The 24,890-nt window shown below is 43.7% G+C and overlaps 1 protein-coding gene across 1 annotated transcript; it reads right to left on the minus strand.

The window, feature by feature from the left end:
• Nucleotides 1-18,093: 18,093 nt before the first annotated feature.
• On the minus strand, nt 18,094-19,515 carry Kcne5 (potassium voltage-gated channel subfamily E regulatory subunit 5). Its single transcript, XM_052746515.1, has one exon. It carries the CDS (start codon nt 19,354-19,356, stop codon nt 18,925-18,927), a length of 432 nt encoding a protein of 143 aa, XP_052602475.1. The 5' UTR covers nt 19,357-19,515; the 3' UTR covers nt 18,094-18,924.
• Between the last annotated feature and the right edge of the window lie 5,375 nt (nt 19,516-24,890).

A 24,890-nucleotide genomic window follows, 5' to 3' on the forward strand; every position in this document is an offset into this window, starting at 1 on the left:
GTGTTTTATCTGCATCTGTATCTGTGCATCATGTGTATACAGAGCCCTTAAAGGCCAGAAGAAGGGGTCAGATCCCCCTGGAACTGGAGTTACAGATGGTTGTGAGATGCCATGTGGATTCTTGAAATTGAATCTGGGTCCTCTGGAATAGCAGCCAGTGATCTTAACCAGTGAGCAATGTCTCCAGCCCCTGTCTTCCCATTTTTTTTATAACTTTAAAGCTATTCTAGAATTAGATTGTTTAAATATTTCAGAATTAGATTGTTGTACTAAGTGTCCCAAATGTTTCCACTTCAACATTTTCCTTTGTTCATCTTTCAAAGTGCATATGGTAAGGCCTGGGTCTACAGCTCAGTGGTAACCCTTGCCTACATACATGAGGGTGGGTTTAATCCCCAGTACTGCAAAGGGAAAATAAAAGAGTGCAGAGCAGAACTGCTTTGTTTTTCTTTGGGTTTTCTGCTTTCACGCCTTGAACATGGCTTGCCATTCTTTCCCTTTTTTGGTTCACACAGCAGCCCTCTCTGGTAGAAGTAGAGAATGTGCAAAGGGCGCCTTAGTTGCCTCACACAGATCGTGATGAACCTAGAACTCAAAAACAGACCACTTTGTTACCTTTTCTATTACCAGAAAGAGTTGCTGACACTAAAACTTATGGGGGTTTTTCTCCCTCTCTGCTGCTAAGCCCTCCCACAAAAATATATAGTTAGATCAGCCTTTGCACTGTCAGCTCATGATGGATCTTCTCAACTGAATCCTTGCTGCCGCCACATAGTATTTGTCATTTCCTTTGTAGTGTATTGTCTACAGCTGTACCATCTTGAACATACCTGATCTTGTCTTACATAGCTCATTAAAACTCCCTTCCCAAGTCCTTTTACTTGGGATATGACTCTAACTATTATCCCCTCCATTTCCCGATTCCTATAGTATCAATACCTTCTTCCTCTCTCCAGATCCTCCTATCAGCATTTAAACATGCTCAAACATCTCCCTTCTCAAGAAATAGAAGCCCCCCCAAAAAAAAACATGCTTCACCACCCCTAGGTTCAACTCCAAAGTGTCCCTTCTTTTATCTTTTTATTTGGAAATCTCGGGATTGGGGATTTAGCTCAGTGGTAGAGCGCTTGCCTAGCAAGCACAAGGCCCTGGGTTCGGTCCTCCAAAAAAAAGGGAAGAAATCTCCCCACCCCCTCAAGACAGGTTTTTTTTTATGTTTTAACAGCCCTAGCTATCCTGGAACTTGCTTTGTAGACCAGGTGACCTCAAACTCACAGTGATTTACCTGTCTCTGCCTCCTGAGTGCTGGGATTAAAGGTGTGCGCCACCACACCTGGCCTCCAGATTGTTCCTTCTGTAAAAGCAAATTCCATGACTTGGCACCAAGATGTCTGAACTCTTATGTATGAGAGGGGGAGCTGTTTGCTGTAGGGGAGAAAAGGTTGCTCCAAGAGAAAGTGGGGTTTAGTTGAGGAGAGAAGAAACTGACTTGAGAGACCAGCATGGCTCTTGTTTCCCCTCTGGCCCATGGAGTTCGAATGAAGTGCCTCTAATGAGAAGAATGGCCAGAAAGCAGAAGAGACTTCATGAGCTTCTGGAAGAGGACTGAGGGCCAGTGGTTACTGGAAATATTCACTAGCAACTTGAGACTTCTGGCCTGGCTTTGGGTCCCACTGAGCCAGTGTGGAAGAGAATTCGAGAGAAAAAAAAATTTTCTGCCTCTGCCCATAACTCAGCTCTCTAGTGGAAAAGGTGGTACCAGCCAGGTAGATACCTAGGCCTGGACTCCAGCATGTTCATGATGGCTCCTCTCAACAACAATACCCAACGTACACCATGGATTCTATTCTAGAGTAGAAAGAAAGGAACAAGGTGAGTAGTTGAATGGACAGGTCAACTCAAAGGTATACAAGAGGCATCACTTTGAGAAATCTCTAGAAATAAACAGGGTATTCTCTGACAGATCCAACACCCTACCCAGAGCAGCTTCAAGGAGAAGTACAGAAACTTGAGCATGGCTATGAATGTGACCTGGTGTCATGGGCTAAAGGGGCCAAGAGGGCTTTCTGTGTTAAAGGCCCATCCATGCAGAATCACTCAGAAAGGACAAAAATCACTCTTCAAGACATCTGTTCTTCTTTCCAAAAAAGTGATGGATCAAGTTTTTCCCATCGCTTCAGCCGCCTATGTATAAGGGGGCAAAAACAGTGGGCTCTGTCACATTGTAGGTCATCCTGTGATGGCCGCAGGAAATTGGTATTGGAACACAGTTCTGTGGGTGCTCAAATGCTTTTCATACAATGGCACAGTGTTTGCATGTAACTCACAGGCATCCTCCCAGGTAAGTTCAATCATTTCTTGACTACTTATAACACCTGTTGTGCTGTGCTGTGTGAATGCATATAAAAACTGGGCCATGTTCTGTGGGAAACAATGAACAGCAAAAATGATGATGTTCAGTATGTGCTCATTTTTTGCCAGGTGCATGGATCCATTGGTTGATGGAGTCTGTGGATACAAAGCCTTGTAGTTTAAAGGGCTGATTGTATTGGAGTTGACCTTGGACTTAGAGAAGAAAAGTTGCTTTTCTCTAGATGGATGAGAGTGGGCTTGTTTCACTGAAGCCAAGGATGCCATTCTGATTGACTGACAGAACTCCATGGCAGGCTTCCCTGAATCAGCTCGAAAACCCCTTTATCCCTACTTCTTCTCTACCAGTCATTAGCTTGCATCTAGTTCTCTCCTGGAAGAGACTTCCATTGAAAGAGCCTCCCATTTGGAATGGTGAGTATCTGCCCAGGCAGCAATTTCAGTTGCAGGGATTTTGTAAAAAAGTTGTAATGTTTCCAACTTTTACACAGCTTTAAGGCTGACTTAGGTAGAGGAACAGGAAAGGATATAATTGAGGATAACTCCAAAACCCCGAGGGAAGGAACAAAGACAGAAAAATCATAAAACTTGGAAGAGTAGGGGGGAAACATGATGAAAACATGAAGAAAATCCCTTTCTATGTATGTTACTCCTAGATAGAACCCTTCAAGAGCCAGAGCTATTGTATTGACTAAGGAGCCCTCAGTCAACAATTACTCTGGGAGAATGGATACTACAGTTAGCTGCCATTCCGGCAATGAAAACCGCTTCATCAATACTGTATGGTTTAAGCCAGGTTCTCAACCTGTGAGTCTCGACCCCTTTGGCAACTGTCTGTCTCCAAAATCGTTTACATTATGATACATAACAGTAGCAAAATTACAGTTTTGAAGTAGCAACAGAAATAATGTTTTGGTTGCAGGTCACCACAACATGAACTGTATTAAAGGGTCACAGATTAGGAAGGTTGAGAACCGCTGGTTTAAGAACTAATGGAAGCTCCCCTATTGGGGGAGATGTGTCTCAAATAAATACCCATTGGTCTTATACTTGGAAATATCACATAAGCACAGATATGCCTTGAAGTCAGCAAGCTGTGAAGGTTAAGGGGAACCAACTGGCAGGAGCAATGAAGTAGACTAAAAGCAACTTTCAAAAGAGTGGGTTTGCATCCATATTGATTTGGGGAAGTTTGCTGCAGCTTGTCAAATGCAAGCCTGAACAATAAGTGTTTCTGACCTCTGTGGTTTTAGCAAGATTCTGAAATGTTTTTCCAATCCTCAAGGACTCAGAAACATTTAGGAGAGTTTTAGGCAATGCATGTATTAAAATGAAGACATGAGCATTGGGGGGGGGTATTTCAGGAGGCCTTCAAATGTGAGCAGGGGGTGTCTTAGTTAGGCTTTCTATCATTATGATAAAACACCATCACCAAAAGCAACTTTGGGAGAAAGGGGATTATTTCAGTTTACAACTTCAGGTCAACTCTATGACTTTCAGGGCAGGAACTCAGGGTCGAAACCTGGAGGCAGGAGCTAATGCAGAGGCCAGGGAGGAGTGCTGCTTACTGACTTACTCATTATGACTGACTCAGCATGATTTCTTATAGAGTCCAGGACCACCTGCCCAGGGGTGGCCCCATGCACAGTGATCTGAGCCCTCACATATAAATTATCAAGAAAATGCATCACAAGCTTACCCACAGGCCAGTCTGATGGTGACATTTTTCTCAATTGATGTTCCTTATCCCAAAATGACCCTAGATAGTGTCAAGTTGACAAAAATAATAATGATAATAACAATAATAATCACAGGAGGGTAGAGAAAGAGGAGGAGAGAAATTGGGAATTTTCTATCTTACCAGTGAGCACTGGACTCCAACATCAAAGGCTCTGAAGCTTTAAGCTGTTTTTTTGTTTCCTTTGGCGTGTAAAGAAAGAATGCAATTGTGATAAAATAGGTTTCCTTCAAATGGAACCACTGATGCTCCAGCTAGTCCCCCACATGTAGAGTTTATGCAGCTTCATTCATTTCACTTTACAGAGTGGTAACATGTTGAGTTTCATCTGTTTTAAGCAGCTTTAGTTTAAGTTTAATTCCTACCTCTTGGTTCCTCTTGGGGTAACCCCAAGAGTACTGCTCTTTGTTGATAGCAGTTGGTGACTCCAGTCTAGCCATGAATGATCTCAAAGGTTATATAGGCTGAATTCAGGAATTTATTGATACTCAAGGACATCTTCATTGTCATTTATTAAGCATATACTAACAATGGCTCACCATGTACCAGCTTTCTCAGGGTCTATTTTGTAATTGAACTGTAAAACTCTGTGGAAATTGAAACTTCAAGAAGTTAAATCACAAGCCAGGTATGCTCACACAAGCCTGTGAACCAAGTACTTGGCAGGCTGAGACAAGAGGTTTATGACTGCAAGGTCTCCTTGGGCTATACAATGAAAAGCAAAACAAAACTAGATTTGTTGGTTCACGCCTGTAATCCCGGCAGTTAAGATTTCATGAGGATTGCTCTGAGTTTGAGGCCAGCCTAGCTGGTTTGAGACCAGTGTGGGCTACATAGTGCATTCCAGGGTAGCCTCAACTACAGAATGGGACCCCATCTCAAAAACAAAACCAAACAAGAAAAGATAACAAAACATTAAGTCACCCAAAGTTACAGAACAATTAAGTGGCAGAACGGGAGGTCTGACCTGCCTGCAGGACTCAAAAGACTTTGACTAACTGCTATCAAACATTTACCAATCAATAATAATTCGCCTTCACCTTATTTGCAACATTTAATGCTGCCTTCTTTTTGTTTTGTAACAGCTATTTTGGTATCACATACTTTAACCACAATGCCTGACAGAAACAACATAGTCAAGGAAAGATTTATTTTGCTTCAGTTTCAGAGATACTCAATTTTCCATAGAAGGGAAGGCATGGCAGATCAGCTCAGTGCATGGTGACAAAAGCATATAGTGGAGACTTTTTGTATGGTGGCAGACCAAGAAACAGAGCAAAGGAAGAAGAGAGACTGGGTATAATTTTAAAAAGCTCACTTCCTAAGTGCTGTGGGATGTTCTGTATGTTAAATGTGTTGCTTTGATTGGTTAATAAATAAAACACTGATTGGCCAGTAGCCAGGCAGGAAGTATAGGAGGGACAAAGAGAGAGAATTCTGGGAAGTGGAAGGCTGAGTCAGGGAGACGCTGCCAGCCGCCGCCATGACAAGCAACATGTAAAAGATACCGGTAAGCCACAAGCCATGTGGCAAATTATAGACTAATAGAAATGGGTTGATTTAAGATATAAGAACAGTTAGCAAGAAGCCTGCCATGGCCATACAGTTTGTAAAGAATATAAGTCTCTGTGTGTTTACTTGGTTGGGTCTGAGCGACTGTGGGACTGGCGGGTGACAGAGATTTGTCCTGACTGTGGGCCAGGCAGGAAAACTCTAGCTACAAGGTCCCACCTCTTAAAGATTTCACAGCTTCCCCAAATAATGCCAACTTACTGAAGAACAAGTTTTCAAATCATGAGCATGCAGGGAACATTTCAGAGTTAAATCATAATCTACTTCTCCCACCAGCTCTTTCATTAACCCATTCGCTCTGGCTTACTCTGTTCTCCACAAATCATGAATTTTCCAGTGACAGTCACCAGCCTTTAGTTGCATCACATTTCCAGGAGCAGATACTCTTTCCTTCTTGAAACTCGCCTTTGACCTTAGCAAATTTTCACCTTTCTTGTTCCCCCCACCCAGTCTTCCAGTCTCCTCTCTTTACATCAATGGATTCCTTGGATGCCCTTCCCCCTCTAGGAGATTTGGAGGTTCCCTGAGGCTCTGCCTTGTAGCTAAAGTTTTCCTGCCTGACCCACAGTCAAGACAAATCTCTCTCACCCGCCAGTCCCAAGCCGCTCAAACCCGATCAAGTAAACACAGAGACTTATATTGGTTACAAACTGTATGGCCGTGGCAGGCTTTTTGCTAACTGTTCTTACAGCTTAAATTAATCCATTTCCATTAATCTATACCTTGCCACATGGCTCGTGGCTTACCGGGATCTTTACACGTTGTTTCTCATCATGGCGGCTGGCAGTGTCTCTCTGACTCAGCCTTCCACTTCCCAGCTCTATTCTCCTCCTTGTCCCGCCTATACTTCCTGCCTGGCCACGGGCCAATCAGTGATTTATTTACTGACCAATCAGCAACACATTTGACATACAGACCATCCCACAGCACCTCCCCTTTTCTTTTCTTAAAAAGGAAGGTTTTAACCTTTACACATCTCCAAAGTCAGCTTGGTATATTTGGGAATTTGGGCGTAGCTTCTCTTACTACTTCCTGCTCGAGGGGGGCGCTGTATCTTATGGGGACACAAAGAATATTTTAGGGTTATGGAGTAGTCCATGAGGGTGTATCGTCTGAGCCAGTTGCCTTGAAACGGTTCTGGATGTTGGATCATCTGGGCCATGGTGTCATTGGAGACCTTTCAGGTGGTCTTGGCTGGTCAAACCTGATGTGTCTTAATCTGGAACAAATCCATAGCCTCTGGCTTTCTGTGGAAACAAAAGCCGAGCCTCCTTTCCAAAGCAACATATCCTTACATCCAAATTTTGAAGTCAAGGTACCTTTAAAATATACATTTTGGCATAACTCAACAGCTTTTACAATGAAATGTTTTTCTGGAGTTAAAAATCCCAAAGACAACACAATCCAGATTCTCTGTGTAATATTCATCTTCACGTGGCTTATTTTTTATATTAATTTTACTGTCTCTTTAAAGACTTTATTTTTTAAAACTATGTATTTGTTTCTATACTGTATATATCACCTTTTTTTGTCTCTTTCAAGCCTACGTATATTTTACACACATTTTAAACTATTACATCTGAATCTGTCTTATTGTGAATCTGTTGCTTTAAGCTGCAGCAGCTGTGGCTGCTGGCTCCGCCCACCTCAGCTTCCCAACATGGCGGCGGTATGCTTACCGCCAGCTCTGGGAGCCATTGTGGGTCTATGCTTTTATCCAAGCAGCATGTAGCCCAGAAACCTCTTTTTTTGTTTTGTACTAGCAAAGGCTAAATCCACAATGCAGCTTAATGTGCCACTTGCAGAGGCCTCATTCCCGCCATACTGCAGGTCAAGCATGCACGCCAGGAACCCGCCATAGTAGCTCAAACACGCAGGCTGCCACTAGCTTAAAAGAGAAAACTAGGAGCTGTTTTTAGCTCCATTTTAGAATCTTTTTACTCAGGTTTTTAGGTGGAAACTCTTGCCACCACGTTGGACGCCATTTGTAGCTAAAGTTTTCCTGCCTGACCCACAGTCAAGACAAATCTCTCTCACCCGCCAGTCCCAAGCCGCTCAAACCCGATCAAGTAAACACAGAGACTTATATTGGTTACAAACTGTATGGCCGTGGCAGGCTTTTTGCTAACTGTTCTTACAGCTTAAATTAATCCATTTCCATTAATCTATACCTTGCCACATGGCTCGTGGCTTACCGGCATCTTTACACGTTGTTTCTCATCATGGCGGCTGGCAGTGTCTCTCTGACTCAGCCTTCCACTTCCCAGCTCTATTCTCCTCCTTGTCCCGCCTATACTTCCTGCCTGGCCACGGGCTAATCAGTGATTTATTGACCAATCAGCAGCACATTTGACATACAGACCATCCCACAGCACTGCCTTCCACCTAGTTTCTGCTGTCCAAGATAGAGGATGAAATGGTGAGTCCAAACTGGTCTAGAATGATAGTTGTGATCCCTGAATTCCAGCCTCCCACCTGTCACACACTAGTTCATTTGACAAGTTTCTTTGTGCCCAGTTTACTTGTCCGTACTATGAAAAGTCATTGAGGCTCTGCCTATAGAGCTCTTGAACCAGTGTCTAACAAACAGGCTAGCCTAATACATCTTTTTACTATCATGTAGTCCAGGCCACAGTCCCCGAGCTCCACTTGCACTCCACTTCTGCTCCAACGGTCATCTCATACCTCTCCTTTGGAGGTCTCAAAGCATTCCGATACTGGGCTGGGATTGTAGCTCGTTATTACAGGCTTGTCTGAGTTCCATTACCTGCACACCACCACCACCCCTGACACACCTATACCATCATCACTATCATCATTGTCATGTTGCTAACTTTGTATCGCCTTCATTTCTACTTTCAAATGATCCTACTTGTTAGTTTACTCATCTTGATTAGTTATGGCCACTGTCCCCTGTCAGGGCCCATATTAATCCATCTGATATACCCATTGACATGCTGCAATAACCTAATTGAACCTAATGAACTTGAAACATCCCTCTTATTCATTATATATATATATATATGTATATATACATATATATTCTAATTGTTCTGCCAATTCCACCTTATATAAGTGAAAATGTTACAAAATTGACCCTGAGGACTAGAGTGTGCACTAAATTCCACAGCACTGTGCACTTTAAAGTGTTTTATATTATATATATTTGTATGTTATGTATATTTTATCATAATGAAAAAATTGGAACCCATCTCTCCACTTCCGTTGCCACCACAATAGTCTGGATCACTGTTTCCTCTCTTGTGAATATTGTCACAACCTCTAACTGGTGTTTTATGCTTCAGCCTCTGTTTACTCTTTGTACAGCTGAGGGAACTTAGTAGGCTTGGGAACTCGTCCTTCTAACAAGCAGGGTGTGCTTATTAAAGTTTGAGAATCAAACTATCTGGTCTGAAAAAAAATCTTCTATGGGGTCCCTAGTTTGTCTCCTTTCCCTCTTCCTTGACTTAAAAAAAATCCCTTAGATTACACAGATCAACTAATATTAAGTAAACAGTTGGGAGAATTACATTTTTTTAGAGAATGATGACCAAAAAAGTCCCAACTTGTTCCATTAAGATGCATTTTTTTTCAGTTACTTTTGATCCTTGATTTGTTCAATCTATGTATTTGGAGCCAACAGATATGAAGGACCAACTTTATTTATGCGTTTGCAACACTGTTGAAAAAAATGAGTCTTAGGCCAGGCATAGTGGTGCATGCTTTTAGTCCTAGCATTTAGGAGGCAGAGGCAAGAGACTGTCAGTTTGAGGCCAGCCTGGTTTACATACAAGTTCCAGGACAGCCATGCCACATAAAGAGACACTATCTCAAGGGAGCAAGCAAGGAATAAAGAGTTGAATTTTTGATTAGGAAAAAGAAACAATATATGTTTATGGCATGGTTTTCAACACAAGTCAGAGTTATTTTCTCTGCACTTAGTTCAGTGCATAGCCCTTCGAAAAGGCTGTTTATATTTTCTTTTTTGTTATTTTTTTTTCATTAGAGTATGCCAGTGGAGAGTTTAACCTTGGCAAGGTGAAGAGGCACTTCTTCCAGAGAGCCGGAAGCATTAGACATAGCTGTATAGAGAGACAGCTCAGATGGAAGCCAAAGAGCTCCTGTTGGTTGGCCTCAATCTTCCCAGTAACGAAGGAGATGAAGTCATCTCCTGAGAATGAGGGGGAGGACTGGGGTTGGGGGCTTGAGGAGAGGGCAGGAAGTCAGGAGCAGCTGCTGCAGGGAATGTGATAGGGAGTCAGCAAGCGAGGAATGAACGGATTGTTGAACAGTCAGAGGGGCCAGCTTAGGGTAAAGAGCAGCGTTGGCAGGGAACCTGGCGAGGATTTCTCCAGTGAGCCAAGCATGGACACGGGCACCTCCGAGGAGTCACTCGGCGCTGCAGATTACAAAGGGCCAGAGGGGTAGGAGAAAAGGTAGGCTACTGTAGGAGTCTCGGGTGAAACTCTCCACAGATCTGGGCTGAAAAAGAAGGTGATTTATTCCTTCAGAAAACATTTAGTTACTACACATTTTATACTTATTTTTCAAGTGCTAGGCACCAGACACACAAAATGTCTGCAGTCTGCCTGGGTCTCCACACAACGACTCACATACAAATATCCATCACGTGCAAATTTACTTACGACTGGAAATAACCTGAAATTCCTTAACAGGTGATTGGATAAACACACTGTGGTACATCCCTGTAAATAATTATTCAACAATAAGAAATGAACTGCGGAGACTTGCAACGCATAGATGAATCCCCAAGTCAGTGTACGGAGAGGAAGAAATATGTGCTGAATGATTATATTTGTTGTAGGAAATGTGAATTAATCCGTGGCAACAGAAAGCTGATCATGGTTGTCTGGCTAGAAGGAGAGAGGTACATGGGAAGAAGAAAAGAAGCTTGCGAGAGTGATGGATGGTTTTGTCATTTTGATTTTGCTGATTATTTCACACATGGGTAAAGACATGTCACATCAGAGGATTTTAAACTGTGTGTGCCACTTTCTAGCATCAATTTCACATCGAAGAGTTAAACAAAACAAATACTTCAAAAAAATTGACCTTGTAAATCCCTCATGAAAATTACAGCATGCCTAGGAAATACCAACAACAAGGTAATAAGTAAATAAACACTGATTTCAGAGCATTCCTACTGTGAAGTGAATATACAGGGAACTAGGGTGATGAATGGTATGAACAGGAGAAGGTTAGATAAGATGGTCAAGGAAAGGACGTTTGAGCTGAGATGTGAATGATAACAGTAAAGCAGCCATGAAAAGGTGTAGTGGAAGGATGTTCTACGCAGAGGAAATAGAACATGCAAAGGCTTTAAGGCAGGAAGGATGCTTTATATGTTCTGAGACAAGCAACAAGATGTGTACAAGGCGGAGAGATGAGGGCAGGGTGGCCCTTTTCTGTAAGAGATATGTTCTAATACACTCAGTGGTTTCCAGAAACCACAACAGAATCAAGTCCTTTATCTCCCAACTACACACACACACACACACACACACACACACACACACACACACACACACACACACACACTTTGTGCCTTTTCCATCTTCTTCATGCTTTTTCTTTCCTTTGGAGAAAGGTTTCAGTACAGTGCATACCTCGCTGGTTTCAAGTTGGTCCAACTGCTTCAGCTTGCTAACTGGCTGGAACTGCAGGCATATGACATCATGTCAGATCTCCTTTTCCATCTTTTATGTTACATTTGTATTAATTAATTTTTTTCTTTTTATGAATTAAAATTTTTATGAATTAAATTTCATACACGTATATAATGCTTTCTGATTATTCTCCCCCAACCTCTCTTTCTGATCTACCTCCCATCACTGTTGACCACCCTCTCTCTACAAGTCCCTTTCCCATAGTTGTGTCTTTTTGTTTTGTGGCCCACTGAGTTTAACCAGGGTCGTCTGTGTGTCCGTGTTTGAAACTATCAGATGGAGCCTGTTTGGTTTACCAGTGGGTACACAACTGAAGACAATGGCCCCCCTCCCCCAATCCATTAATACCCTATAGTACAGCAAAGAGGATTAGGGCCCATGAGCCTCTCCTGAATCCATATCTGACTCTTTAAAGTCTCACCCTTGTGCCGGCATAGTGCAAGTAACCATAGCCACTGGGAGGTCATTACTGCTATGGCTTCAGTATGTCCAGGAGGCAGCTTTTCACAACTCTTCTCCCCATCTTCCAGCTCTTATATTCCGCTTTAAGTTATTTATTTTTTGAGATAATAATATAATTACATCATTTCCCCCTTCCCTTTCCTCCCTCTAAACTCTCCCATATACCCCTCATTGCTCGCTTTCAAATACATGGCCTCTATTTTTCATTATGCATTTTTACATTCTTTCTATACCCTCTTCCATCATATTCTTTGTGCCTTAGAGGGGGTGATATAAATGTCCTATTAAGGGCTGAGCACTCAACCTTCTGTCATTCTCAACACCTTGAGCAGCCATGAGTCTCTGCTTTCACCACCGTTCACTGCAGAGAGAAGCTTCTCGGACTAAAGCTGAGAGTAACCTTTGTCTATGGGCATAAATATACAAGACATACCATTGACAGTGGCTGTCACTTTTGCAGCTTGAGGTATGACAGCAAAACCAGCATGCATTTCTTTTTTTCCATATTCTCAACTTCATTGAAGATTTGTTCTTATCATAGATCTAAGTGACCCTAGTATTTGATTAAAAAAAACCTTTAATAAGTTGAAGGCTTTCGCTGGCAACTTACAATTTATCTTTAGCATATTCAAATTGCCAACATCACTATTCTTGTACCTGAGTTATTACTGCATAGAAAGGAAGGTTACCTGAACCCAAACATTGCGATCAATACACAGTCAATCTTTTAACTTGTCTGATAACTGGGCTAACTACTAGATGTCATATGGGCAGATAACATACAAAGTGTGAATACGCTTCACAAAGGGATGACTGACATTCAGATGGGACTGAGTGTGGCTGCACAAAATTTTATTACCGGCACACAATTTTGAATTATAAATTGCTTTTTTTTTTTTTGGTAAAATTTCCCATTGAATATTTTCAGACCACAGTTTACTATGAGTGACTGAAACTGTGGAAAACTAAACTGTACAGAGGAACTGCTGTGTCAGAAGTTGATGTTTAGAGAACTTGGCAAGGGTCAAATCAGGCAGGACTTTCCGATCATACTAAGGGTCTGGGATTATATTCTGATTGTGTAGATAATACAAAGAAAGGCTGCTGGGCGGTGGTGGCGCACACCTTTAATCCCAGCACTTGGGAGGCAGAGGCAGGTGGATCTTTGTGAGTTCAGAGCGAGATCCAGGAAAGGTGCAAAGCTACACAGAGAAACCCTGTTTCGAAAAACAAACAAACAAACAAACAAACAAACAAACAAAAAGGCCTTGAGTAGAGACGGGATGATATACTTTTAGGCTTTTCCCACATAGTGTAGAACTATATAGCCTATGCTCTATGCACTGTACTCTCTTGCTTAAGTGGGCGATGAAGAAAGTCAAAAGGCACAGGCTCTTGAACTGACCAGCCAATAGTCTTGCTACTAGAAACTCTTCAACTTCCAAAAGATGGTACCAGTTACTTGAGATACAACACAGAAAGTAATCTAGCTGATTCTGGAGCATCTTCCTCTAAGCAGGGCTTGTTATTTGGCTGTGCCCTTGACTTGATACAGGCTTAGAAGATGATAAAAACTTCATTCACACCACCCTGGGAGGACAACATCATATTTCTTTGCTCAGTCATCTCGTCTTTCCTCTTGGGTCCTGTTTGTGAAGGTAGCCTTTTAGTGGACAGAAGGTTAAAGAGAGAACATTCCAAAAGTTTCTGTCATACTCTGCTTACCCATAATTCATCCCATTCTAACCCCATCCCCCACCCCAGGAGGCTCACATGGAAAAGCAGATGTGTTCTTAGACAGGCATCATTTGGGTCTTCCAAACTCTCCCCAAAGCAGCCACAGGTAGCCTTATATTGGATTTGAAGGTCCTCAGATGAAGACCCCTTGTCTCTTGTAGCTCTCTCTCTTCCCTGGGTATTTAAGAGTTGCCACTGAAGATACATCCATATGGTTGTTGCTGGGAAGCATCATATATTACATAGGAATGAATAAGATTCTTGAATCTTGGCAGTAGGGCAGGAAGAGTTTGAAGCCCTGGAACTGGCAGTGGCAGGGATGAGCTTGGTCAAGAAGGGGGAAATGAGGTAAATACTAATCCCACAACATATAGCACTCCTCAAGAAGCAGTCCTGTGAGTTCGAGGGAGCTCTTAATAAGTTATTTGTCTCCATTTTTTTCTTGCCAGCCCCTCCCCCCAAGAAACTGCCACCTCTACCAGATCACATCCAGATCCCAAAAAGAACCAAAAGGAAATTCTCTGTACGTTGCCATAATGAACATCTTTTAAGTCAGGTATATGTGAATTGGGTAAATTACAATGACTGCAATCCAGTCTTTCATGACTACCTCAGTCTTTCTCCAGGATCCCAAGAGCGATTGGCAGCAAGATCAGAATATTATACAGTGTATCCCTCAATACCTATTCACATATCGCCTCTCCTACTTATTTATAGTCATTCCTAGGTATCTTTCCATTCTGAGTCCTCGGAAGCCTACAACTAGAGATTCTTTCCTTAGTTCACTTTTACCTTGCTCCAGGTGATCCGTTTAAGATGTAAATACTCCCGGAGGTCCTCTGAGCCAATGACAAAGCTCAATTATTTCTATATAACTTAGCCATTTGCCCTTTTCTCTGACTTTAAAGGGCAGTGTAGCACAACATGGCCAGTTTTCTTTGATGAAATGGTAAAATGTGTATGATATGTGTTTTACCACACTTGTGCAAAGCGTATCTGAAGCATCGTCCAGTCTTCTCTGGCTGGATTTCCTTCAGAGGAAAAGACATAGGACACAGCTTTAACTGTGGCTCTAGCTTTCCTCAAAGCCCAGTCGACAGGACATTGAGTGATGTGCTGTCTTATTCTGAGGCTTTAGCACTGAAGAAAATAAGTGTCACCTTGGCCACATTATTTTACTGGGCATGCTTCAGGTTAAACAGCCGAAGGGCTGAAAGGTGACTTCCCATCAGCTTCTTCTCCCATGGCCCTGTTTGATGAGCAAGCAATTCAAGTTCACCTAGGGTGGCTGCTGATTCATCCAGTCTAGTCACCCTTGGTAGCACTCAGTCATGTTCCCTTACCTGCACAGAACCTTCTAGACTATTCTTCCTCTTACCTGTCTCACAAGATCCATAATTCCAAGGGATGGTGCCAGTTACTTGGGACCGTCACTTAGGATCTAGTAAGATCCTGAACTTCTGGGAAAGGGCTAGGGGAAACGCAGCAGTCAGAGGTATGTGAGATGTTTGCTTATGCATTCATTTTCCTTCCTTGGGGGAGTAAACTTGGCAAATCAACAGGGTAAGTTGGGGAGAACTAGAGAAGCCTCCGAATCCTGACTTTTTTTTTTTCTTATGCTCTACCACTCCCTGTGGACCCGTGCCTGGTACAGCCCTCTACACATGATCTTATACTCACATTTTAAACGGGAATTCTGGGCCTGGAGGCAAAGCGAAGTAGAGTGGGGAGACACTACCCAGCCAAGATTTTGAGAATGGGGAAAGTGGGTTAAGAACTGTGGTAGTTGCTAGTTGAGTAAGGTGTTGCCAGTTCTTTGGGCAATCTGACTAGATTCTACAGAGTGGGGAATTTTCTCTTCCCTTTATCTCCCCTATTTAACTTCCCAAAGAAGGAAAAAGAAAGTATAAAATGAACACTTACACATCTGTAGCTGCTGTGTTTCTCCTAACTATTGCCCATTCATGACCTTATTTCATCCTCAAGTTTGCCAAAGCTCTGGGGACCTAAGCCCAGAGAGGCTAAGCAGCTCACTCTAAGAAAGAATACTGGGTAATTGGCAACGCCATGGCTAGACTCCAGTTCTGGGGATTCCTGGTCCTCTGCCTCTCTCCAAGACATCACAATACATTTGCTCTAACCGTCAGGCAAGATTGCTTGGAAAGCAGCCCAAGCCCTTTCCTCTCTGCAGATTCAAATCTTGTGCAGATCATGGTTTTTAAAAGCAATGGCAAATTGAAAAGAAGAAGGTAACTAGAAATCAATGAAAGGAACCATTTACATCCCTCTAGAAAACCAAAATGTACCACACAGAAGTATGCTTGTAATGGGAGGAAAGCTTCTGTTCATTTCTGTGCTGGTCATGAGCTCTTTGGCATACTGGAATGCAAACATTGCTCAGGACTCCTCTGCTGAGAGCCTCGAGTTACAGGAAGCATGGCTTTTCTGCTTCCTTATTGTTACGGAGCAAAGATCCGAAGCTGAGTGGAAACAGGATCTATGTGTGCAGGGGAGGGAAACAGACTATCAGATGGGGTGAAAATTGGTCACTTTTATTGATTTGAAAGGTTTACCTAACCTTTGAAATCAGTTAAAGGCAAGTCTAAATCTTCCAGACTTTAAAGAGTAACCTCATGTTATTTGAGGCTACGTAATCAAGACTGGAGGTTCATGCCATCTCCTTTTTCTCTTGTCTGTGTTTTGTCGACTGTGACATGGTCACTTCAATGCTATGGACACCTCGTTGGCTGGTAGATATCTGGGTGTCCAAACTTCTGGGAAACTTCATTATCTGGGGCAAACTTTCAGCTATGAAAGTATTTGACAAAACCAACTGAACAGTAAAAGCAGGTCACTCTCCCTCCAGCCGGTTCACTTTTCTGGAAAGGAGCCTTCTGTATAGCTAGTGTGTAGTACTACTTAAGGGCATCTAAGTCATCGTGAAAGGGTTAAAAATGGTATCTAAAATCAGGAGTGACTTGACATAATATTGTTTTCCACTGCTAGTACTGTAATGCTTTTTATGGACATTGTTTCAACTCTGTCTAGCTTATTCTTTTGTTTTTAACAATATATACTTATGAATGTTGGTGATGGTTACAAATATACTTCCCAAGTTTCAGTACTTAAAGCAACCATTACATTTCATTCCCCAAACAACCCTTTTTGCTCAGTTATGCCAGAGAAATGAGTGGCACTATTGCACTTAACACACAGTGCTGGTGACTGTCTCCCATGTCCTTCAGCATGGCTGTGAATCTCTACCCTTCCTCCACAGCTTCCTCCGGCCTCCCTATGTGGCTGGGGTGACTCTCACAGCATCTTCTAGCTTCCCATCATTATCCTGGACTCCTGCCTGATTCTCAGCCCCCACCTTCAAGAAAAGGAGGTGACCTTAGGTCTGGAACTGAGACTGCGGAGGAGCCAATGGGGCCATGCCAGCTTAGCTTCAAGGAATGAAGCCTAGGAATGAAAGTAAGTTCATTTAACTTATTAATAGCTCCAGTAAAACACCAGATGAGCTGGAAGGTCAAGGGCAATGACTTGAATAAGGTTTCTAGATTATCAATGCATGTAACTGATCCATAATGTCTTTGCCATGCTATTACTGAGAAATCAACTGTGCTGAAGCAAACTGGCTAATTTTTGAGAAATAATTTCATATGTGTTTGATGAAGTCCAAACCATCATCATAGGTATAAGTATTTCAGCCCTAAACAAATTAGTTTCTGGTAACCTGGAAGCAAGGAGAAGGCCTCAGTAAATATTCACTTCTAGAGCCAGATAGAATGGTGCAGGAGGATGAGTTCAAAGCCAGTCCGAGCCACATAGTAAGTTTGGGGTGAGCTTCGACTGTATAGTGAAACCCTGTCTCACCCTTGCATATAAAAACTAAAGGAAAACACTCACCTCTGATTTCAGGGTTACAATTTTACATTGTGTAAATCTCACATCATTATAAAGGTAGCTATAAAATTAGCTTTGATTACAGCTAGTATTTAGGGGACTTTTTAAAAAATTTACATTAATTTTTAAGTTTTATATATGTGTACATCATGTGTACCTACATCACCCCCTCCCTCCAATTCCTCATGTCTTGAAGGCTTTCTTTTTAAATGAACATTCTGCAAAGCCACAAAAAGGAGGTAGGAAAGCCTTAATTAGCACTGTCATGTTAAAAAGTGATGAAAAGGCAATAAAGCTGTTATAACTTCTGAAACACATTTAAAAATCCATCCAGGCATAGAAACCTCTTCACTATGTTGCCCAGGCAGACCTTGAACTCATGGGTTCAAGTGATCTTCCTACCTCAACACCCTCAGTAGCTGGGGGACTCTGTATACGTTGCCTTCCTCCCCCCGCCCCACATTTATTATATCTGGCCTATCATAACTATACATGTTACAACCACCCAACTCCCAAATGAAAAATAAACAAGTCCTTGTCTATCCAGTACTGGCTCTCGAGGCTGGGATCTTTGAGACAAGAGTCTTGAGTTATTGTTTAACAACTTTTATTACCTGCCTGTGGCATTCATTCCCCAGGGTTACAGAGCTGGGGGTGCCTGAGCCTCATGTTGGATGAAGCACACACTGCAGTAATAACTCAATCAATACAAGAGAAGCATTTGGAATCATTAAGGCTAAGCAACTAGTAATGATTATCCAAGCCAGATATGTCCAAATTACTAATACTCAGACCTTTGGGATGACAATTAGGAGGACAGGGAGACAAGAACACCATACCCCTGGGGCCATAGATCTTCCTTTCCCATTGAACCTTCCCTCCCCTTCAGTCCATTCTATCCCACAATAGTGTCTCCCTAATAGCCTGCTGAAGAGAGGGAGACGGAAAAGACGTCTGAAGCCTCTTCGTGTTCTTTGTCTCTGTCCCCAAGGCAACAGAAAGCCGGAGCTGCTGCAGCCGGCCTGGCAGTGATGGCTAACCCCCTTAGCTGTGCAGAGTGAGCAGTCCTTGGCAGCCCCTGGAGCAGCTGCCAGTTAGACGGCCCAGAGTTCTGCTAGACTTCATTGCTTCAATTCAATGCCAAGTGTTGGACGTGCTGGATTCTGTTCCCAGAAGGCTGGAGCATGGTGTTGGGGCTGGCTGAAGACAAGAGAGCAGAGGCAATTTAATTCAGTTGCATGTGTCGGGTAGGGGTGCGGGCGTGGAAGGGAGGGGAGAGAGAAAGTGGTCAGGTGTGAGTAAAGCGATGCATCTCCTCCCAGGGCCTTGCCTTGAAGGTGTTCTGACCTCTCATCATCATCTGGGCCTCGGGTAAAGCAAGCTCTGAAAGGGCAGTGAAAGAGCGGGATGAGGGATCCAGGCCCAGGGATAAGCAAAATGAGGACAGTGGCTCTAGACCCGCTCAGCGCCCTGGGCTATCGCAGGTAGCGCCCCGGGTGCGAGCTGATGGCCGCCCTCAGCCAGCAAGCCCTGGCCATTCTCAGGGTCGGCGGATGCGCCGGCAGCGGGGACCCATTCCTGCTCAGCGACGCAGGCCAGGGGTGGCTCGTCCTTGGCCTCGACGAGCTTACGGGAGCGGGTGTAGGCCAGGATGAGACCTCCGGCTAGGCAGGCATAGAAGATCATGATGAGCAGGATGTAGAGATAAGCGTCGTTGCCCTTGGCGCTGGTCACCTCTCGGCCCACAAAAGGGTCAGGTACGACCCCCATGCCCATGCTCGGGCCGGGGCCGACACCCAGGCCGCTGGCGTTGCCCCGATGGTGCAGCTCCAGCAGCAGGCGGTTCAAGAGGGTTTGCAGCCGTTGGCTCTCGCTGCAGTTCATGGCTGTTGGAGAGTGACACGGAGGCTCCAGGACGCCGTTGACCTTTCCCCCCCCCCCAAGCGAGGGGAAGCAAGCTAGCAAGGGAATAGGCAGAGCAGACAGGGAGCAGAGACCTCGACAGTGAGGTGGCACCCAGCTCCCCAGCGGGCGCGCAGTGGCTGGGGGCGCCAGCCGGGGCCTCCTTATCCCCTCACCCCCGCTCCTCCTCCCCTTCCCCACCACGCCCCCTCCAGCCCGCCGCCGCCTCTTTCCAGGCTCAGACTGTCTGGCCACTTAGGGGAAAGGGGACAGCTGGTAGGGGGAGGAGAAGGGGACAAGGGATGGGGCGAGCCCAGAGGAGGGGCAGAGGCGGTGGGGGCTCGGAATGTGCAAGGCCCCAGGCAGCAGAGGTTGGCAAGGCAGCATGCTGGGGCCAAGCCTGGACCCTGGGCTGCGGAAGAGAATTCCTTCCAAGTTCTAGCCACCAGCCCTGCAGGCCTGGCTTTGGCCCAGATACAGCAGCCGCCTGCTTCCCCCAAGGCAGGGCCTGCCCTGGAGCGCCCAAGCAAGACATCAGATGCCTTCCATCAGCTCTAGCTGGATTGTGGCAGCTGAGACCCCTTGTTCACATCCTATGCCTGCTACTGCCATAGTTGAGGCCTATTTAGTTTCTAGTCCTCACACTTTTTCTCACGCTCTTCCACCCTTAGTCTGAAGATAATAGCTTATTTCGAAGATACCCAGGCCAAATTTGGTGCCTTTAGAAAGCCAATACAGTGGAAGACTCCCAGGTTATTCAAAATGCTTGCTGATGATACACGGTCTGCTGGGAGGTAGACTTGTTCTGATGTCACACCTTGACAGTTGTCCCTGTGTCTTAAGATGTCTGTGTTCTGTGCACAGTGTGACCTTATTTCCTTTCAGTAAGCCATCTTCCCAGAAATGAAATCAAAGTCTACCATTAGGAGGAGCAGGGATAACAAAAAGTCTATGACTTACTCCCTAGATGTCTCAGGGTCTGAAAAATGCCAGTTCCAGAAAACATACTTACACACAGCTGTGTGACTCTCCAGGGCCTGATAACAGCTCTAGTGTCTGATGGCTTCTGGAGCAGTCATGTTTTCTTAAGGAGGTATCTTCTGGCAGGAGAAAACAAGGCACTCAGATGAACATCGGTTCCAGACATGTCTAACCTGAGAACTGCTTCATGGAATAGATAGTTATGACTGCAGTCCAACACATTTGTACATGGTAGTGTCGTGTCTTGTGCCAAAACTTTAGATCGTGTTAAAATGAATATAGACTAGGATTGACAAAGTCAAAAGGGTTCATATGTAGATAAGAGAAACAGAAACAAAAATGAGGTAGTTGCGGTCATGTCTGGCTGCCTAGAGACATATATGTGAGAAAATAGCAGGAAAAAGTCTATGCCCTATGGACTAGGCTGCCTGATCAATAAATGCTATTTGATCCAGAGACCAAGCTGTAAGTGTCATGGGGGGTCTTAATATTTATTTTTATTTTATGTGTTTGAGTATTTTATCCACATGTGTTTCTGCACACAACATACGTGTCTGGTGCTTGCAGAGGCCTAAAGTGGATACCAGATTCCCTGGAACTTGAGTTGCAAATGGTTGTGAGCTGCCACAGGGTTGTGTGTGTGGGGGTGGGGGGTGGGGGGGTGCTAAGATTTGAACTGGGTCCTCTGGAAGAGCAGCAAGTGCTCTTAACTGCTGAGCCATCTCTCCAGCCTTACCATTGAGTTTCAAAGAGCTTTGCTGGCGCCTTTGCCCACTCTCCCCTCAGGAGCCCCCAACCTTATAAGTGTTTAGGTGAAGTTGGTACCAATCTATCCTAGCTTCACAACTTGTAACAGGCCTCAGAGACATTCCACAAGATGTGGATGGATGCCTTCTGAGGCTTCTCACCTCAGAGGGGCTCAGAACAGGGAATGGCTGTTAAAGTGATGTGGAGATGAATGCCACAAGACACCACTAGGGACTTTCCAAGGCAGTAACTATCCAGGGATAAAACTATTGAACTAAAAGACTCCTCCTGTCTGATAAAGCATGCCTAAAAATACAAATATAAAAATATCTAAGGTTTGGGCAGCATTTAAGGCAAAAATGCTCCTCACCATAACGTAAAGAATAACCAGTTAACCGTGGATTTTTCAACAACTTCATGAACTTGTAAGACTGCTGTCGTTTTCCAAAAAAGGAAGCAGCTTAAGGAAGTCAAGTAGCAGTTCTGAAACGATGCGATTTGTCTGGGTGGTAGTGGTACATGCCTTTAATCCCTGAACTTGGAAGGTGGAGACAGACAGATCGCTGTGAGTTTGGGGCCAGAGTACTGAATTGCAAGCCACCCGGGGCTGTGTAGTGAGACCCTGACTTAAAAAAATGGTATGATTTGATCTTCTCATCACTACTAAATTGCTCTCCTTACATGGGTAGAGGCTGTGAGCTACATCTATTTCCTCACGTCTCCCTCTTTTGTCCAACGCTTTCTACCACACCTCTCTTTTTATATGGTCACCTGTGACCTCTTGGTCAAATTCCGGGGTCTCTTCTCAGTTTGCCCCTTTGACCTCAAAGAGAAGTTTGACGCTGCAGTCACCAAGTCCTTCCTGTCACTGTCTTAGCCTTGGCATGCCTGGCATGGCATTCTCAAATTTCTCTTCTTATCTCTCTGACCCATCCTCCTTCTCTGTTCTCCTTGTGGGCCCCTCTTCTTCACTCCTCCAATCAACTGCCGGAATCCCTGAACACTCAGTCCTCAGCTATTCTCTCTTAATACCCATTTCCTTGGAAAGTGTCTCCTTACATAGTTTCACCTGCTACCTGGCAAGAATTTAGTCAAATTTGAATCTCCAGCTCTGATTCTTTCTGCATAACATCTCTCAGATCCGTCCGCTTCTTCCTTTCTGGTTTTATTGCCATGAGCTTAATCCATGCTCTCATTACCCAGGTCAAACTCGCAGACGGAGAGTCTCTCGGCAAATCTCCCTGCTTACAACCCAACCCTCCCTGCTTTGGCTCGAATAATTCTCTAACATCGCTGCAATCAATTCACTCTGGATTCTGAAGCCTGGGTTGTTCCCCATGGCTTCTTTAATGGAACGCAACGTTCTTTGGTGGGCCTTAAGTTCCTGCCACCAATAGACAACCTCTCTTCCTTTGAACTGGAAAAACAGCATATTCCTGGGAGTTCTAACACTTTGTGAATTTTTGCCTTGCTCAAAATGAGAAAGAGTGAGGCTCAGTGGCACACACCTGTAATCCTAAGATCTAGGGTTGCTCCAAGTTCAAGGCCAGTCAGGGCTACATAGAGAAAGCAGGTCTCAAAAGTAAACAAAATGAATGCTACTGACTGAAGGAAGTCTTGTTCCATATTCCTGTTTATACTATCCATTTCTTTACAGTGCACACCTCCTGACTCTGTCCAAATTTAGACTGCAACATTAAATGCGGAAATCCTTTAAAACACAAAGCACCCCCAAAATCAATTGTACATGTTCTCTCGCCTGCATCTGTGTATAGCCATGTATGCATGCACTGTCCCAGTAATCTTTCTTATTTAATATGTTGTGCTTTTCTCTGTGTCACTTTCTTTTTTTCTGAAAATATAATTTCATTATCTATAAAACCTTCCAGACAATGGATCTACTATCACTTATTTAAATGAGTCACTATTGTAATATTTTTATTATTCCTAGAAGTTCACTATCGATCCTAGACTTTATAGATTCATATCATCATCATGTATGTGTAGATTACATGAAAGCAGAAGCAAAACAGTCTAGGATAGCAATTCTCAACCTGTGGGTGGAGACCCCTTTGAGGGTCAAATGACCCTTTCCCAGGGGTCACTTAAGACCATCAGAAAACACAGATATTGGGGTTGGGGATTTAGCTCAGTGGTAGAGTGCTTGCCTAGCAAGCTCAAGGCCCTGGGTTCGGTCCTCAGCTCAAAAAAAAAAACCCACAGATATTTACATTACGATTTATAACAATAGCAAAATAAATGTCATAAAGTAGCAATGAAATAATTTTATGGTTGGGGAGTCACCACAACATGAGGAGCTGTATTAAAGGAACAAAAAAAAAAACTAGACAGAGAGGGGAGAGGAGAGAAAAGGGGAAAGAGCCACATATAGGGGAATATGCTCAAAGTACGTTACGTACTTGAGTGAAAATGGCCACATGTAATTACGTTTAATAATTTTTAAATCCATGAAAGTAGTGTTTTATTGAAGACATACAAGGATATGCCTAATTCCATGAAAAGAAAGCATTACCAAAACAAAAGCAAATTACTAATGTGCAGTCCCATTGGATGTGGTGGATGTGCATAAGATGGAAACAGAAATGAATAGTAATAAAGTTTAAATAGGCCAATGTTCAGAAAGAAAACATCATATGGGGGGGGATCTGGCTCTCTTTATACTCCAGGGACTACTGAACATCCCTTCAAATCCCAGTCCCAGGACAGCCCTGAATGGCTGAGATTCCACTTCCACACTTAATGAAACTGATTCTATCGGACATGGATTCCTTCTTAATCCTCCTCACCCTTACAGCCCCTACCTGTACCACACCTGCTAAATAATCTTCTGTTTCTCCATCATCTAGGATTCATTATTTCTTCAATGGTAATCACATGTGTTGGCAAAGGGAAGTCATTTGTAATCATATATTTGGGCATTAAAATTGTTTAGAAAAGGTTCTGATCCATGTTCACATTGTCTTAAAAATACAATCGAGGCACCGTGGACTATGAAATGTTTCCCCATTTTTTGAGACTGTGAGTCCTTCTTGCCAACAGAGCAGCTCCATGGAAGTCGGTTGAATGGAACTTTGTTGGGTTTGGCTAGTTGCCAAAGGACAGGCACAGATGGCAAACACTGCTGGAGCCCAGAAGGCTGGGAAAGCCATGATTCTGGAGGGGAAAGGCTTCATGAAATACCGACTGAGCCTGAAAACACATTATTCCATCCTTCTTTCAAGCATGCATTCATCCAACACTTTTCACATATTACTCTGCGCAATGCCCCATGTTGGGTCCTAGAGACACATCAGTGAGCGAGTCACATAGATGAACAGTCTGTGGCTTTATAACTCTCCCAGCTACTTTTTTTTTTTGTAAGTTGGAAACAAGCAGGGAGTGCCAGGACGTGGTGCTAGATGAGCAGTGGACAAGGCACCCAGACAGAATTCTGGATTAGAAAGAATTGTGTCCCTGGACTGAAACTCTAAGCACTAGAGTGCAAAGCCTTGTCTGAAGAAGCCTCCAGGCGGTCTCAGCTTGCTATCTGCTTTGTGGCATCTTACCGGTACTACAGGCTCCTACCAGTACCATTTTGAGGGTCTGGCCTGCCACAAGCCATTCAGCTTGTCAGACCCTATATTGGTGGTACCAATTCCTCAATTACCCATCCCTCCACCAATGTATCCAATTTCTGATATCAGTACACTGTAAGCACTTTGCTCACATCTCAGTATTTACTCATTATTTTTTCACCTTTTGAAATAAAATACACACAACCAACTATA

The sequence above is a fragment of the Peromyscus californicus genome, unplaced genomic scaffold (genome assembly GCF_007827085.1).
Source record: "Peromyscus californicus insignis strain IS unplaced genomic scaffold, ASM782708v3 Scaffold_10__1_contigs__length_136768540, whole genome shotgun sequence".
NCBI lineage: Eukaryota > Metazoa > Chordata > Mammalia > Rodentia > Cricetidae > Peromyscus > Peromyscus californicus.

Excerpts from the sequence above, each read along its gene's own strand:
- Kcne5 (XM_052746515.1), bottom strand. The coding sequence starts at position 19,356 with ATGAACTGCAGCGAGAGCCAACGGCTGCAAACCCTCTTGAACCGCCTG.